We start from the raw sequence: 18,592 nt of genomic DNA on the forward strand, positions 1-18,592 counted from the left end.
TGACCTGCTGTGGCCATTATTGTACGGGCGGATTGGACGTGGGGCCTGGTCCAGCCAACAGGACGAACAAAAATGGTATAGGGCGCGTTAATATCAAGAATTATTAATATATCTAGAGGTGAAGTTAGTAGGTGAGTTAGTTAACCCCATATCCCGTCATAAGGGGTCGGTCGACGCTTGGGGCCACTAGCTGTCATTTTTTATTCCTTAACGGGAGTCCACGTTGAGAAAAATAAATATATCACCGTATCCTCTTTCTCCTTCGTATCAAGAAGAAAGGCTATTCATATTCTCTTTCTTTTCATCAAGCTTCCCATTCTATCTAATTCTTCATCAAGCCATCTCTCCAACCCATCTCTCTCATCCTTCTCTCCTCGAGTTTCTTTCTCCTCCAAATTTTTCTCTTTTTTAAGATCTTTGTATCTAAGAGTTCATGGAATATGAGGAATGGTATGTATATAATTTTTTATGTTATAAAAAAGAAAAAAGTGTTTTTTAATCATTTTGTTATTTTTTTTCTTTTTTTCATAAATTAGCTAGGAAAAAATTGGAAGAGTACTCAAGAGGTGAAATTTCAATTTACTAAAAGATAGATCCCCCTCCCCCAACCGTGGAATGTCTCCTCACCCCATTCTTGGAACGTCTTCCAAACTTGGCCATTGCTTTTTTTCTTCGTACCAAAAAAAAATTTAACTATCTTGTACCAAAAAAACAAAAGAAAATCTATGGTCATAAGAAGGCCATTGCTTTTTTTTCTCGTACCAAAAAAAAAAAATGTTGCTATCTTGTATCAAAAATAAAAGAAAAGCTGTGGTCATCGGATGAACATGGTGGTAATGTCAAATATTTAAAACAAAAGTTTAAGATTCTTCATATATTAATAATTCTACTTTACTCGGTTAAAGTTTAAGATATGTCCGGAGAATTCTAATTGTTAAGGAGAGAGATCAAATCAAATCCATTGTAATTTGGTGAACCAAGTATCGAGAATCATTAATACATCATGAATCATTATTATACCTGGAGGTGAAGTTAGTAGGTGAGTTAGTTAACCCCCACTTTCTCTCTCTCCATCATTCCCATTGCGAAGTTGACACGGCGTCCACCATTCGCGGACCCCATCTTTTGATATTTTGATATTAACTAACTTCACCTCCCGAATCCCTTTGCCGACCCCATCTCTTGGACGTGGCCGAAATAGGGGCGCCACGCGCTTTATATGATTTTTGTTCGATTTTTATTCCCAACAGGACGACTCTTGTCGCCTTGTCGGTCACCGCCATGATGCCACGTCATCGGTAGTTGTTGGTTCACCCCCGAAAAGCGCCCGCTCTCGAGAGAAAGTCCTTGAGCTTTCGTTAAATTACTTTATTGCCCTTGAACCTACATTAGCACTGCATATAAGAAAGGGGTCTCTCTGTAATTTACTTGAAAGATTGAGAATACGATGGTCTTTTTGATGACAAGTTTGGGATCCGGGGGAAACTGACGCCGGTGAGTCTGCGTAGTTATTTTTTTGTATCCAAACAAGAAATTTCAAACCAGTCATCCGGATCAGCTACTCAGCCAACTCGATGGCCTATCGTAGATATCAAATAAAAATTCGACACGTAAAACAAGAAAACCCAAATTCGAAATACGTGGCACATAAGAAGAACCGGTCATGTACTAAATTAGTGAGGGAGCGTCCGGCTGATCACGTGACTTGGGGACCCGGCGACTGGCGTGAACAATTTCCGTGTCCCCAGCCGAAAGTTTGAAGAAAAGGTTCGTAGATTTCCGCCGTGATCCAATAGAACTCCTTCCACCGCAGCATCGTCGTTCCAAGTATAGCCTAACTGAGATCAACCACCGGACGGCCAGAATCGCGCCACGTGTCAAGCCTATAGGACTAGACTCTGCTGATTAACCTCCTCCCCTGCGGGCCCCACTCTCGCCTCGCGTGTATGGCTGGCAGCGCCACGTTAGTGCGGGCCCCGCTCTGCTTCGCCCCATCTCCACCGCATCATTCAACAGTGGAGCCTTCGGAGTGCCGTCGCCCCCAAAGCCGCTTAACCAGCGAGGAGATCGGCGAGACGCGATCCCGTCGCTTTCGTTTTCGGATGCTCGACCTTTAACATCCCCCCCTCGGAGGGGTCTCTCCGAGTCTTCTCCTCTCCTTTCCCTCCCTTTTCGCCCCCAAAAATCGCTGCTTTGAGGCTCCCCACTCCCCCCAGCTTTGTTCAGGACACCTCTCTTCTGCCAACTCTATAAAGCTAGGGTTTTGTTCTCCCCTCTTGCTCTTCTCGTTTCTTCTCTTCTTGGGATGAGAGATGGCGGCGAGCTCGAGGGGGCTGGAAGCACCGCCGTGCAGCCTTAGGATCAGGTGGATCTCGGCGTCTCCTCTCGCGCGGCCGATCCATGGACTGGGATTCAGAAGGGAATGGCTGGGAGGAGGGGCTCGATGTTGCTCTGGCGATGCGGAGTTCCGGAAGCTCGGAAAGGGGACGAATGCCGCCGCCGAGAAGGCCGAGGTGCGGTGGCTTGAACCGACGAAGAGCTCCCGGAGAGTCTGCGTGAAAGCTTTGCCTGCGGTTCCCTTCCCTTCGCATCGGTATGCACCCATGCTTCTTTGATCTGATTGTTTTTCTGCTTTGGATGCTGGAATCGCTATTGTTTAATCAATTTCGGATCTTTGAAATTTAAAAGCCTTCTCCTTGTCTGAGTTATTTGGTGCATTGTCCTGTTTAGTGAGGTGCGAATATCCTGATAAAAGGTTGTGCTGGTTCATAATAGTCGTAGACTAATTGGTATTTTTCTCTGTATGGTTATTGTTTTGGGAACTGAATTGTTACTTTGAAAGTTTATGGCTGGATTGAGATGTACTGGGAACTGAATTGTTACTTTGAAAGTTTATGCTTAGTTTGGTTGGATTGAAGTTTCAATCAATATTAGTGGAATATGCCTGTGTGTTGATTATTAAGGCTGTATTTTTACTGACTAAACGGATTAGTAACAGTAGATACAGTGGTAAACTGCAAGCTCTGCAGGCTCGAGTAAACACTTATAACTCTGTTTTCATAGTTTTCACTATGACTGAATGCATGGGATCATAGACAGGTTGCAAAAGTGAATGCTTTTCGTCCTTACCTATTATTAGCTCCCCAGTTGTTTCATCAGCTTTATCTATTGACTTCTGCTAATGTAATTACATCAGCAAGCAAGGTTGGTATATCAATGGGTTTGCTTGGATTTATGATTCTACTTAAGCTTGGAAATTGATCCGGATGCCTTAAAAGACAATAACCCATTTTCCCATTCAAGCCTGTCAGTTGATGCATTTGCAAGATGCACAAGAGGAAAACATTATATGTTTATCAAAGAAAAAAAGAGGAAAACATTATACCATATCTGAAATAAAACTCCGATAAAATTGGTGGACAAATGTTAACTTCTGAATCCAACCATTGATTATGAACTACACATATCAAAACTTTAGATGTTGTAAATCATGATCAATGATATAGATAATCAATTTTAAAAACAAAATGCCTACTCTTTTATTTTTAGTAAGACTGATGTCTGAGCCTTATTGAAAGGAGATAGTTTATCTCATTGTTGTTAAAGGTGCACATGAGGTGCAAGGCGAACCTAGGCACAATCTCAGTGCCTTGCCTACCTCAAGGTGATCAAGGCTCTCTAGCAGTGTGCATTTGTTGCCCCTAGCTGAGGTATGGAGGTGCAGAAAAGGCATGCCTCTGTGATTACATGTGTTGTATGTGTCTGCTGTCAGTTTGTGTGATTATTTGAAGATGTAGCTGAAATTATTTAGGTTCTTTTTTGTGTGTGTTTGTGTGTGCATGCGTGAATATGTGTTTGTTTTCGTTATGTTAAGTACAAACATATTATGTATGCATATACATGCAAAAACATATATAAACATACAAATATATTTTTACACATTGAAATATGTGAATATATACGTTGATATGTTTGTATATTACATATGCACATGCGCACATACATAGGTAAGTATATGTTTATGTATATATTTATATGCATATGTTGTGCCTTTCTTTGTTAAGGCAGATACCTCACTTGGTGCATTGCATATAGGCTCCACAAGACCTTGGTACCTTAGTTTGCTTTAATCCTTAAATAACTTTGGTCTCCTTTTCTCTCTCTGCACTTATATTACCATGGTTTGCCGTACCGGTTGGTACTGGTGTGTATTGACTGTACTGTACTGTATCGGTCGGTACTGGTGTGTACTGACTACACTGTTCTATACCGGCACCGAATTAGTATATGGTATGGAGCCGTACCAACATTCGATATGCCAAACCGGCTCCCACACCGAGCATACCGACATTGTAATAGGAAGGTACCAATATAGGGTCCGGTACTGAGACAACGAACCTTGTACATTACATTTTTCAGAAGATAATAATACATTTTTAGAAATTAAAGATGGGAAGTTAGTGGTTTACCTAGACTGGAATCTGTGGTTATTAAACTTGACCGAGTCTTCTCAAGGGGCATATTAAGAGATGACTTGTTGAAGGTGGTGATTTGTTGTTCTTAAGTACAATGTCTTAGAAGTTTTAGCTATCTTGAGGTGTGCTGGTTCTATTATAATTTTAGCCACATTTAAAGCCCATGGTAAGCACAGCAAAGACTTGGAGGCTGAAGCTCATGTCTTGGATGGCAATATCATACATTTGGATGGAGCATTGGAATTGAATAGTCCTTAAAGAACTGAAATAGTATTGGGATAAAAGGAATTATAGGCTTTCAATTACATATATTGTTAGTCAAGCCTTAAGACAAGAGCTAGAGCATGGCAAAGGAAAGCGGCAAGGGATGAAGAAAAGAGTATTTTTATGGTTTGTGCCACATAGGTGGTCTTCTCAAGGAATATTCTTTTATCAAGGCCTTAGGAGTTCTGCTGACTTTAAAAGTTTGATTCTTCTAGTCTTTAACAGGCAAAGGGCCCAAGGACCTATTTCTTTTGAAGCAGCAGGGCGTAAAAGGTTTCCTACTTGTTTTTTTTTTCCTAAGCAAAATTACTGTGCAGTTTCATGAGAATTTAGGATTCCTCCATCTATTCATTCTGGCAGTGTTAAATAAACTCTGTGGGCATCTAAAACTTAGAAGTAATGCGATGAGCATTGATGCACATTGGATTGGGCTAGGCAATGCCAACTCATCTCAATTCACATAACAAACGTGGTGGGTGATTACTATGTTGGGCTGAGCTTGAGCTTGAAAAGCTTGACTCAAATTCGGGCCATGCATGGTCTAGTTATTAGGGAACCGAATAGCTAAGTGAAACTTGGGTTGAATAAAACCCAGAAATGCATGGCATAAGAATATGTTTGTCATCAACGTACGTTGTTGCAAAATAATAAAGAATCTTTATAGCACTTAGATGCCCAACATGTGGATATTAAGACTTTCATATGATAATTGTCTGCTATATGTGAAACTTTAAGAAAATTACTTTGGTAAATAAAAATTCTGTATGATAAAATTGGCTTGTTTTGGGTTCTTGGATCAAATCAAGTCAACAATGCGCCATGCTATAGTAAATGATGTTGTGGCTTGGGTTTGGGTTAGGTTAGATTATTCTAAGCGTAGGCTGGCCGAAGCTTAGGACCATACTTTAGTAAGTGACCTGTTGAGTTACACAGTACCGTTAGCCTTGAACATTCTACCCAGCATGTGACCCCTCGGTTGCCTGAAGTAGGTGTGGGTGGCGGTATGCAGAAATGACATGGTTTAAAGTTAGGAGGTGGAAACGGCTAGAAAACATTCAAGTAATATATGTATGTATCTATTATGTGTATGTATGTATGTGTATATGTGTATGAATATATAATATTTAGTTATAAATTTAAGGATTACAACCCATTCAAGTTGATTAAAAAATATCCCTATAAGTAAAGGACTTAATAAAGTAATTAAAACAAGGAAACTACCAAAGTCTACCTACTAAAGAAAAGTCACTAGCAAGTGCCCTCTCTTTTCCCCACTCATGCCTCAAATCTCTCTCCCTCAAATCTCTCTCTCTCCTCTTTCTTCCTCCTTTCCTCCTCCTATAGTTAGTTACCTATTTATGATCGATGGATTTGGCATATCTAAATAGGTAACTAACTATACACTTGTAGATTTCATATTTTAGAGAGATATATCTTTTATAGCTTCCTATTCCAACATGGAAATATCTAGCAGAAACTTGCAGCCCAATCCCAAAAATATGGTAACTAAAATAAAGTAGAACTTTTCTCCTTTTGGAATTCTTTTGAGTTTTTTTTTTTTGCTATAGAAAGAATCTTCTGCATTTCCACTCAGAAGACCTGCAATTCGGGATCCTCGAGATTGTGTTTTCTAGCTGAATCAAGTTCAAAACTCTGAAACATTGTTCTATGATGGGTACGATAGGCTAAGTAGATGCTTCCTTCTAAATGTAACCCTACCAGTGAGACATCATTCCACATGCTATCAAAAATGAAGAGCTCACTAACATGATCTTGAATCGCATCATAATTGTTTAACCTCTCACCATTTATAGTTCTTAGGTATATGCAGAGATGAACTTTAGTATCATATGCCATAACATATGAGCATCCAATTTAGAGTTCGTAGCACGTTGCTCTCCTTGTTAAGTCCATGGTAAGTGCTGTGTGACTCTAGAGATTAGATGTGATTTTGGCACCGGGACAAATATGTTCAGCCTTGATCTATAGCATCCCATAACATACGACTGTGCTCAGGCCATGACATTAGTCTTAGAAAACACAAAAAAATGATGAAAAGCACTTTTGGGGGTGTTAGAATGGCAAAGCCTATGTAATGAACAAACCCACATTCTAGATGATCAACTTATATGAGATCAAGGAGTCGAGTAGGAAACCCATTAGTTAGGGCGGAGCTATGTATAGTTGAGGTAGGCCCCCTCTCCCCAAATTTTTGGAAAGCCTTTTATAGGATATATAAATTGGAGCTCTTTTAATGTGAACAAGTGCCCCCTCTCCAGCCAGTCAATGAGAACACTTGGTTGCCACCATTCGCTTTCTTATGTCATCACATCTCCAAACATTTTAGGCATGATTTGACTTCCTCCCTGAATAGGTAATTCTTCTGATTCAAAATTTCTAAAATTTTGACTATATATAGATGGCCAATTAGATTCTTGATAAATTTGGATGAGATAATCAAGGGTGTGTTGTTGGAACAACTATATTTCCTTACAGTAATATAATCATTTCCATTAAGTGGCATACAAGCATCAACCATCACTATTTATATGCCCTACTACTTATGGACATTTCAATAGCCAATTAAGCCACTCTCTTGCTTTATAATTGATACGCAAAACCATCCTGATTCTACACTAGTTCAGTACGACATGCCCCAAACTGGGCGGTTTATGATGGTTTTACCTTCCTTGTGGTCTGCTTATCCAACCAATATCATCCTAGACATCTCCATGCAAGAATGCCTGGGCATGATGCTGCCTCACCCCAAAATCGTGTCATGTTAGACCCTTTTTTTTGGGACTTATGGCTTACATTGTTGGCCTGCACCTCTTCTCAAATATCCAAGGTTTTTTTGGGTTTCCAATCGATGTGATATATCATGGCACTTTGCCACAACACTCCAAAACATGCTACACAAGGCCCTCAGCAGCCATATTGTGAGAAAGCCTTGCCATACCCTCCTACAGTCCAAGCTAGGCATCCAACCATTGGCCACCCCTAGGTTAAAAGGTCTTGTGGTAGCATATATTCTGACTTGATTTGGACTCATGTTCTGCTTGGCCAGGATGTCTCGTGTCTGGGATTCACATCTCACACACACCACAATGTCAATTCTTATGTCTATGATAGTGAGCTCCCAAGAGAAGTAGCTTGGAGTTTCAGTGCCCTATGATCTACAAATCACTATGGTTTTCGACATTGCAGATATTATTGCATTCCTTAAAAGGTATGCCGAACCGACCGGAATCGGTCGGTTCAGCCTGTACCGAACCGATGCCGGCGGGTACCGGTACAGTACAGCATATAAAAATGGTTCTGACCCAAACTGGGTCGGAATCGATTGGTTCCGTGCTTGGACCGGTGCGAACCGGGCCGGTTCGCGCCGGTACAAGCCGGTCTTTCCCCGCGCCCACGCGCGGGGAAAAGCGTCCACGCGGCTGGAGCTCGCGTGGGCCTCTTAATGCCACAGAGTGGCATTTAAAGCTACTCTGTGACATTTAACGCGCGGACGCGGCAAATTTTTTTTTGGGAAATCGAGCCCGTACGCATTTCCCCGCGCAGGAATCGCGCTCGAGCGCGGGGCACCGTGCCCACGCGGGCTGCCAGCCCGTGTCCACAGAGTGGCATTTGACGCGTCCGCGGACATGCGCGGACGCTTTTTTTTTGGGAAACATGCACGGACGCGCGAGCAGAGAACGCGCGCCCACGCGCGATTCCACGCGCATGAACCGCGCCCGCGCGCGTTTCCCCAGCAGGGAATCGCGCCCGAGCACGGTTCCCCGCGCGGGGCACCGTGCCCACGCGGGCTGCCAGCCCGCGTGGGGGCATTACGCGCGGACGCATTTTTTTTTTTGTTTTTTTTTTGAAGTCCGCGCGTTCGCCGCCACGCGCGCGGCTCCGGTTCGGTACCAGTTCCAAGCCGGTACCGAACCGGAACCGTACCGGTGCCGGTGCTCATCGGTACGCTGGTACAGTCGGTCCGGCGTACCCTGATGCCAAGCATCTTGGACAGTCAGGGGAACCTATGCCTAGATGAGCAATTGTTGCTTGGTTGGTAGGCCCATCTAGCATACTCTTCACATAAATGTAAGCATTCTCAAAACTGCACCAATTTACCATGTCCACTCTGTTGATCCTCTCTTGTTGTCAATGCCTTCCCTTGGTTGTTTATATACAGACACAGGGATGCAGATTCTATAGCTAGGTACCCAATATAATTGGTCTCTTGCCACTATAGTGACATAAGGTAAATTAATAATTTTGCCGCACCAGGTGTTGTGGTAGGAACAGGCTGATGAGTTGCTCTTTCCCACCTCATCGTATGTCAATATCTTACCCACTGACGGAATTTTTTATTGATCAAATCCATGTTCACCAGCATGATCGACTTGTTAGAATGTAAATGACCAAAACAAACATGGGATGATATACTTATCTTGTCCCTGTCCCCACAATACACTGAAAAATATTACTGATCAAATTGGCAGTTTCAGCTATCTACTTCCAAACTGGGGATGCACCTGGTGGAGATGGTTACATTGATCTACTTTATTTAACAAGTCTGTCACTGAGGGTGGATGTGCTATGGAACCTATGCAGCTGTGATTTAGTTTACATAACAAAAATCACAGAACGAGCCTTACCATAATGTGCAAAATCATCTATTAATATTATGAAATTGAACAGAATAATACATCAACTATGATTACTAAATACAATTTATGCATCAACTTGAAATGTAAAAGATAAAAAACTAGCTGTCAATAAACTATATGAAGTGTATCATACATGTGTAAACTAGGCAAGTGGACAATTATTGTCTATTTTCTCGTGAGAATGTCATCAACATTTTTAGAGTGAGTGGCTGGTAGCTGTTATTTGTCTTGGTATTAGATGGTATACTGTTTAGTACATCCTGATCTGGTTTAAGTGTACTAATAAATTAATTAGGAATTTTAGATTATACATGTTGGGAATCTATCATATCAAGCTATCCTATTTATAGAACAACTTCTGCATATTTGCATGTTAACCCCTATAATTATCTTAGTTGTTGCAAATTCTTTTTTAAAATTAAGAAAAGAGGAGTATTTAAAGAAGGCACTTTACTCTTTAAAAAAGACATTAAAAAGTATCCTTGGAGACGCACTGATGAAGGAAGAGGATTCCGAGAGAAGGCACAATGAAATGAGAGTAAATGCCTTGGGCACCTGATCTCACTCAGAGTGGCCTAATCCAGTGGGAATTCAATTGCCTTTCTGATTAGGACCTATTTCCTCCACTACTTAACTATTAAGGCCTAGTGGTTGTTAGTAGAATTGTCTATATGCAGCTTTATATTTTAGAGGGGTCAATATGCAAATACTAATCTTTTTAGGATATGTATGTAAGTAAGATCAGTCAAGGTTGTATATGCAAAAATCATTGTTATTTGATAAATTTAAAATTTAACAAGTACAGTTTAATACGTGATCAAGTTTTATATTTAAATTCAACTTTCTATATCTTTTTTTTTTTTTTTTTTGGGTGGGGTTGGGGGGGGGGGGTCTGTTACATTGCTAATACCAGACTTGTCATGATGAAGCATAATCAAGTTTTCATTGGTGACAACACTCATATGATGCGAAAGGTCTTCTTTGAAGCAGCTTGTTTTCAAGCAAGAAATGTGCCATACTCAACATTCCCTATGGATTTATCATTTTTTTGCCTTTTCTTCCATTTCTTACTAGACCATGAGACAATTCCATCAACTTCAAGAACAGATCCAGATAAAGAATTATCATCTAAATCAGGAGCAGCCAGTTCCATATTAAGTTATAAACTCTTTGTTCAAGACATTGTTGCCATGCTTCTACATGTTTTTAGAATTTTGTGTGTGTGTGTATCTGCATATCCACGCTGCTCAACTTAAGACATGAGTGAGCTATAACCCATTGTTTGTATATTTATAGGGTCATTGCCTAATATTTTTTTGTATCGCATGCTTGAAATCCAGCTGACATTTTTTTCTCAACTGTATGATATCGAAGTCCAACAATCCAAGCTTATTTTCTGCTTTATTTGATGGAGAAATTGTTTAGAGCTGGTTCCTGAATTTTCTTTCTTTCATTAATTGTTGGGTTTTGGTAGGAAAGTATTTAGCAATTTTACTGTTCACAACTTTGTAGCGCAAACAAGACATGCTACAGTAACTGTTATCAGCATATAGTGGTTTTCCTATTTTATTTGTAGAGTGCTAATTGGGCCAGGCAATGTTCTGGGTGGTTAGTAGCCTATATAAAAGGGTTACTGCTGGCTGTTAGGGTCGGTTCCGTTGAAGTTGATTTTGAGTAGGAAAGTAAGGAGAAGGCCTGGTATGGCTATTTCTCTCCCTTTGTTGTTCTCCCTTTGTTCTGAAATTTAATTTTGTTATTCCTTTGATCTCTTGATAAGCCCTAAACACCTGGAGTTTAGTTCCGACATTGGGGAGAACTAGATTTTTGTTTTCCTTCCCTTCCACCCCTCAATTTCTGAACTCTGTGCACTGTTGCATGAACTTATACACATCAGCCCTTTAGGCCTTGGTTTTGGATTATCGAAACCCTGGAAGCCCTTCTCCTAGTTCTTTAGAACCTGAAGCCATCCTTTCAAGGGCCACCATTGCACCATAAGCAACTCTAACATCTAGTGTCCTACATCAGTTGCAAAAAGGGCTGAGCTGAAAGCTTAAAAGTACTCATGTATGAGTTCTGAAACCATTCGTTTGTTCTCCACTATAGTATGTGATTGTTGTGAAAGATCTATAAGATGTTGGCTGCACACCATGATTTGTTAACTCCTACTTTAGCTGTTTGGCTGTTCTGTATATTATCTGACCTATTTCCACAGTGCAAGCATTGACTTTTCCCAATTCAGATTTTATATGCTTAATCAACCTATTAGGCCACTTGATCTTACATCGATGCTATCCCTTTTTCTGAATAATGTATTTTTTCAATGAACTTCCGTTTTTCTCAAACCTGGCCTCAAAACAAGTTTATAAAAAATTCACGTTAACTTAATGAACTTCTATAGTTAATGGAGCCTGTGACTCTACATAAGAAGGAATACAAGGACAAAGATTTCCATATTCGACTTTAAAAAGATGCCAGTTTTAATTAATAAAAATTGTGACTCTAGTTTCAACTATTATTTGACAAGTTGACTTCCAAACTTTGTAGCTCACGGGGGCTCTCCAAACAACAAGACTTCTATCCTCGCTGCAGTCCAAGAAACTCTGGTCCTCAGTCTCGTGATACTCCACCAAAGAGAGGTGTGTTCTATTGCCAAATATTTTAGTTGATAATATTTATATGAATTTGTTAAAAAGGCTCCAAAACTATGGTATATGCTTTCATGTAGGGAATTGGTTCCAGCAAGAGCCATTTATGCATAAGCCAGCAACATGCACATCTTAGTGCCATATTTTTCTTGTCAAAGGAAAAGCTCCACGTCTTGTTGCTACACTTTAAATTTCTACTCCTATCACTTGTAGTTTCTAAGGAAATACATTTGCTTCTTTGACATCTTCCTTATAGACACTGGTATTGCTAGTGAGAAGGACTGGGGTATCAACCTGCTAGATGAAAAGGTCGACGAGTCTGGCACAAATGAAGATGGTAGTACATGGTACCGGGAAAGTGGAGAAGATCTTGGTGATAATGGATACAGATATCGTTGGGCTAGGATGGGAGGCCAATCTCGTGATGGCTCCACAGAATGGAAAGAAACTGTATGTTTTTTTGACTTTCTTTTTTTGACCATTTCCCAAATGAAAGTAGTTTTACTTACACAAGCTTTGCCTAGCAAGCAACAATGTGGCAATTATGTTTAGGACTGAGCAGATATTGTTTTATATTTTAAAAAGTTTTTTTTTGAAAAGAAATAAAATGTAATATTTTTGACCCTTTCAAGTGACATGAAATTTAGTATTTCTATTTTGGCATACATAGCATTGATGTCCTTTTGTCAGTTTTTGCCTATCCCAACATTCAAGGAGTCAGGAAACCATACAATTTTTGTTTTTAAATTTTCCTATGATGCGTAAGTTCTTTTATCATTTGACTGACATCTGTTTTCTCCTAGAAGGTTATTGAAATCTTTTAAAGCTTATGTAATGATTTTGCCATTTATGCTTTTCTCTTGTATAGATGGTGGAATGCTTACCACCTTGGTTACTTTGACATGTGTATATGGCCCAGACTAATGTCGGAGTCAATTATAACCAATAACTGGAGCCTTCTAGAAGTGATTGGTAATTGGATCTTCTCAATACTTTGATTAGAAAACAACCATGCTGATTGTTCTGCTGCACAGTTTACTGAATTCAGTAGCTAAATAGCTAACATCAGCATCCAGACAGTCCTGAAGCATCACTTGATTTGATATTTTCTTTGAAGGTTTTTCTTGCTTATTCACCGTCTGTCTGGGTTGAACACAACTGTCAAATTGGCAGGTCAGTTCTCTGCAGTTGCCACAGTATGGAAACCTGCTGTTGCAGCTTGATCTCTCTCATCATTGGACCACCAAATTTGGATTGGAGGTCCCTCTCTAGTTGCTGAATCATCCCATATAATATTATGAGGGTTCTGACTTGAGAGACGGACCTGAACTGGACTGGCTGTCTAATAAATCTAGCTGTTCATTTTACATAGCCCATTGTTCGTGTGCATGTTTTCAGTGCATGTTTGAGTGCTTTCTTGTCAAATTAGTCTGTTCTAGTGAATAGGATTTCAATGCTTCTTAGGCTTTTAAGTCGACTTTCCTATCTGTCTCCCCTTTTGATCTCAAAGTGCTGTTTTTTCTGTCCCTATTTATTATTCTGCTGCATTTAATTTCATTTAGGTTCTCTCAGTTTGGATGTGTTTCTGGATCTTTCTCTCTTTCTTTGTCCTTCTCAATGTACAGCAAGTTTTTGATTACTTGCTACCATGTGTAATCAGTCTAATTGAATGAATGACCGTCAAGCATGAAGGACTATTAAACTATCATATCTGAGGTCCATTTTGTGAAGTATTTTGGATACATGAGATATTGATGGCATGAATTTTGAATTCTCAGTTTTAGAGGGCTGAAAGGTCATTTGTGAATGGACCTTGGTTAATAAATTTATTAGGCCCTTTTGTCTCAGACCATTATTTCCGTACCTTTGCTTTGATCATTTTCTGAAGTGCATACCATGTATGATCACCTTGTTAGATTCTATTTTCAGTCTGGAGTCATGCTGGTGTCAGTTGATAGGGTAGGGATACTCCGCATACACTGGTGCTTACTGCATACAGGCATGCTGTTCAATGATAGTGGATCGCTAGTAGCCTTCAATGCATAAATATGGTCTCTATGCATTACGCATTTTACACCTGAATTTAGGCCCTATTTGGGGGAGCTGTTAGTAGTAGAGCTTTTGAAAGTAGAGCTGTTGGAAGTAGAGCTGTCTGAAGCAGAGCGTTTATAAAAAGCTGTTTGCTGTTTGGTAACTAAATTTCTAAAGTGCTGTGGCACTTTAACATGTATTTGGTAAACAAATTGAGAAAGTACTTTTGTGTGACAAAATGACAATAAAGGACATTACCAGTATTATACAACAGAGCATAATAAAATATAATACGTATTAATACAGAAATATATGATATAGTATAATATTAATGTAATGTAACATAATATTATTATAATATAGTACTATAACATTATGTATTATAGAATAATAATTTAATATAATATTAAATTATTTAACATAACATGTCAATGTATTATGATATAATGTAATATAATATTATATTTATAGTATAATATAATAATAAATATATAAAATATTATAATTATTAGTGTAAATTAATTTTTCATCCTTCTAATGACCATTTATCTCTCTAACAAATTTTCTAGCTAGGTGATAAAATTGGTTAAATAATTACTAATATTTTTATTTATTTATTTATTTAGATCAGATTATTTGCCACACTCATTATTTTTCTTTTTATTTTATTTATTTATTTATTTATTATTTTATTTCATTGAAATATAAAAGGGTCGCCGGCCATGGGTGGTGGCTGGCATGGTGGCTGCCACCATGGGCAACCACAAGCTTCCAAAACAAAAAAAAAAGAAAAAAAAGAAGAGGAAGAAGGAAAAGAGGCAGCGGCGTTGAGAGGAAGAAGAAGGTAGAGAGGGAGATGGAGAGGGAGAGGATGGGTGAGAGAGGAAGAGGTGGGATGAGGGTTTTGGGGAAAAAAGTGAGATTTAAATGGGGGTATTTTGGTCCAAAAAACAGCTTTCCGACAAAGCTGAAAACAACATTTTCGGAAAGCTCCAAATTGGAGCTTCTCCTCAAAAGTTGTTTTCAGCTTTCCGCAAAAGCTGAAACAGCTTTTCAAAAATTTTACCAAACACCATTTTTTTATCTAAAAGTACTTTTGGAGGGCCAGAAAGTGCTTCCTGGCCCTTCAAAAGCTCCCCCGAACAGGGCCTTAGTCTGTGTGTTGGTAGATTCTTTCACAGTTGTGACTGCCTTATATCGGTCCGCATTGCTTGAGATTCTTTATATCATCTAGCATTGTATCCTTGCTACACCATAAACTGATGCATCTATCTTGGACTCACCCTGCTCTTGGCAATGAATCTTGCGTCTAATACACATAAGGACAGTCAACTTGGACCTTTATGTTATCCAAGTTCCCATACTTGACATGAACCTTTTTTTTTTTTTGGTAGTCAACTTGTACTTCATCGTAACCTCTCTGTGTGTGCGCGCGCACGCGCATTGGGATAGGTTGTAGACCAAGGTTGTCAAGGTGGTTGGGTGGTTCCTAGTTGGTAGGGGCCTTTATTGCCTTGGTGATCAGGTGGATCGCCTAGTGAAAACTAGGCAGCCAAGTTTAGAAGAAGACAAAAAAAAACCCATAAATGGTCATAACATAACACAGCTAAATCTTTTTCAGATCATACAACAAAAAAACCAAACTACTATAGCATGATAGGAGATAAGATTAATTAAAACCAAATGATCATTTCATTGCATGTGAGTCCACCAGGTCAGATATAAGAGTGACAAATAATAAGGAAAGCAATCCAATCCAACAAAATTAGAGAAAAATAATGGGATAGGCTGTAGACCAAGGTTATGAAGGCAGTTAGGTGATCCCTAGTTGGTAGGGGTCTTTACTGCCTTGGTGATCAGGAAGATCACCTAGTGAACTAGGCCCATTTTAGAAAAAAGGCAAAAAAAGCATAAATGGTCACAGCATGACACGATTAAATCTATTTCAAATCATACATAAAAATTTTTGTTAAACTACTATAACATAATAGGAGATGACATTAATGAAAAGTAGATGATCATTTCATTGCATGTGAGTCCATCAACTCAAATATAAGAGTAACAAATGATAAGGAAAGTAATCAAAACCAACAAAATTAGAGAAAAATAATGAAAAATCACCCTAAAGGAGAGGGATTAGGAGAGAGAATAGAGGGATTAGGAGAAGAAGGAAGGGGGATGAGGCAGATGGGGAATGATAGTGGAATGGCGGGGATTTTTAGGGGGGAGTAAGGGATAGTGGCCGGCTGCGGAGGGAAGCTGGTTGATGGTAGCGCTCGGAAAGAGGGGCAGCTATGGGGCTGTTGCATGGGGAAGAGGGAAATGGGGGGATCGCAAAGGAGAAGAAGAAGAAGATCAGGGGATTACTAGGGCTTATGGTGGCCAAGATCGGCCGGATCAAGATGGAGACATCTCTAGCACGTAGAATAACCATTTAGATCTTGGAGGATATGTTGAGGGACTGTATCTTAGACTTGGAAGGTGCATGGGATAATCATTTTCTTTTGTTGGAGTTCGTCTACAATGATAGTTGCCAAGAAAGCATTTAGATGGCTTCTTTAAAGGTATTGTATGGTAGGAAGTGTTGTTCTTCTATCTTCTAGGATAATTTTGGTCAGAGGAAATTGTTGGGAGCTGAGATAGTACAGCAAGTTGTGGAAAAGTTTCAGCTAATAAATGGCCGCTCCATATAGCTTAGAGCAGGTAGAAGAGTTATGTAAATAACAGAAGGGGTGAGCTAGAATTTCAAGTAGAGGACCATGTTTTTTTGAAGATGTCTCCTACTAAGGGTGTGATGAGATTTAGAATTTAGGTCTAGCCGAGTTCCAGATATGTGTCCATTTGAAATTCTTGAAAATGAAATAGCATATTGATTAGAATTACCACCTACCCTATCTGAAGTGCATAATGTGCTTCATGCATCAATGTTGAGGAAGTATGTGTTGGGCTCTAGCCATATAGTAGAGTTTGAGCCAATACAGCTTCAGGAGGATCCGACCTTTGAAGAGCATCTGATATGGATTGTAGATAGGATTTAGCAATTTTGAGAGGTCGCCCCATTCCTTATGTCAAGATTCAGAGTAGCAATCACATCAAAGGAGAGGGTACTCTGGAGCTCAAGGATAAGATGAGGACTAAGATTTTCTTTTTGAAGATTCAGATATGTCAATTTGGAGGACGAAATTTTTTTAAGGAGGCGAGAATGTTAGTCTATGATGGCACATAACTCTACATTGGCTGCGTTGAGGTGATCTTGGGTAGAGATTTTGAGTACTTATACAGGGCCAAGAAATTCAAATAATACTTTATGACTAGCCTTTTTGTGTAAGGTCATAGGTCATTACAAATGGTATCAAATCAGACTAAACCCACGACCCATATGGATTGGGGAACACTGCTGCACGGGTCCATTTAGCGATGACCATGGTCAATTTTGGTGTTTGTAATTGGATGATTGGATTTAGATCCTTAGCCTAAAGAGAATGCCGGAGTTTAAATAGGAGAGTATGTGAGGACCGTGTTCGTATGGGTGTAAGTTTAGTCCCATCCATATCTGTTGTGCATCGGGGAGATCTTGGATACTTATATAGGGCCAAATAATCCAAACAATACCTTTCAGTTATTTTTTGGGGTGAAGTCCTGAATATTACAAAATTCAATAGGAGAGAAACAAAGAAAAAATTGAAAGGAGAATATAAAAAAAGATAGAAAAGGGAAAGAAGATGAAAGGGTTTAGAAGAGGGCAAGTAAAAGAGGGGAGAAAAAAGAGAGGGAAAAACTGAGCTAAGAAGAAGAGCAAGGACTAGAGAAAAAATAAATGAAGAAAAAGATAGAAATTAAGGGAGAAGAGTAAGGGGGAATGAAAGATTATTCAAAAGAGAGAGGGGGAGCAGGATTGTATAGGTGAGATGAGATTATAAATCACGAAAATTATAACATAACTTGAATTGTCATTTTCCGTCGTATATATCTTATTAAGTCATGAACATCCAAAACTAATTGAAAGGGTTAAGTGTAATGCCAAAATGAAGGGGTTAAAGCAAGATTGGCCGAACCGGACTGAACTATCTGGTTCGGCCAGTACCGAGCTGACCCGGTCAGGGACCTCTATCTGATATATCATATAAGATACCTTTATCTGATATGTCATATAAGATACCTCTGAACACTTAGTAATTTTATTAACTCAACAATAAGTACCTCTATTTGGTATTTATTGGATATGGAAACAACATGTAGTTTGAACTTGGAAGCATATGTGTTTCCTAGTTAGTCAAAATTTATGTGCGATTGTTTATGAGTATCAAATGACTTAATAAGCGAGTGATGACTCAAAAATTTTAGACAGTAATGTCTAGCTATTGGCCTGAGATTCAAGCCATAGGTACAGGGGAACTGCTTATAATTTTTTATAATCATTTTAATTGGTGCTCCCCAAAAGATAGGTGCTTTGTTTAAATGTAATGTGTTCATATCTGAGATAAAAGTAGTTCCTACTTTAGATGATTTTATTGTGAGA

At 39.3% G+C, this 18,592-nt stretch overlaps 1 protein-coding gene and 1 long non-coding RNA gene across 2 annotated transcripts in view; one reads left to right on the forward strand and one right to left on the reverse strand.

Moving 5' to 3' along the window:
• The first annotated feature begins 1,998 nt into the window (after window positions 1–1,998).
• Window positions 1,999–18,592, forward strand: part of LOC103708710 (inactive purple acid phosphatase-like protein) — a 32,673-nt gene continuing 16,079 nt past the window's right edge. Inside the window, 3 exon segments of the mRNA XM_008793766.6 lie at window positions 1,999–2,593; window positions 11,942–12,033; window positions 12,299–12,492. Coding sequence (XP_008791988.4) covers window positions 2,313–2,593; window positions 11,942–12,033; window positions 12,299–12,492 — 567 coding nt within the window. The 5' untranslated portion in view covers window positions 1,999–2,312.
• LOC149767858 (uncharacterized) lies at window positions 2,590–7,736 on the reverse strand. The gene is made up of 3 exons (XR_016399732.1): window positions 3,287–7,736; window positions 2,884–3,139; window positions 2,590–2,833 (listed from the first exon to the last, which is right to left on the reverse strand). It is a non-coding gene; the product is annotated as an uncharacterized LOC149767858 (long non-coding RNA).

This window comes from Phoenix dactylifera, chromosome 3 (assembly GCF_051530095.1).
Source record: "Phoenix dactylifera cultivar Ajwa chromosome 3, Ajwa_hap1_PhDact_Kaust_v1.1, whole genome shotgun sequence".
NCBI classification, from domain to species: Eukaryota; Viridiplantae; Streptophyta; class Magnoliopsida; order Arecales; family Arecaceae; genus Phoenix; species Phoenix dactylifera.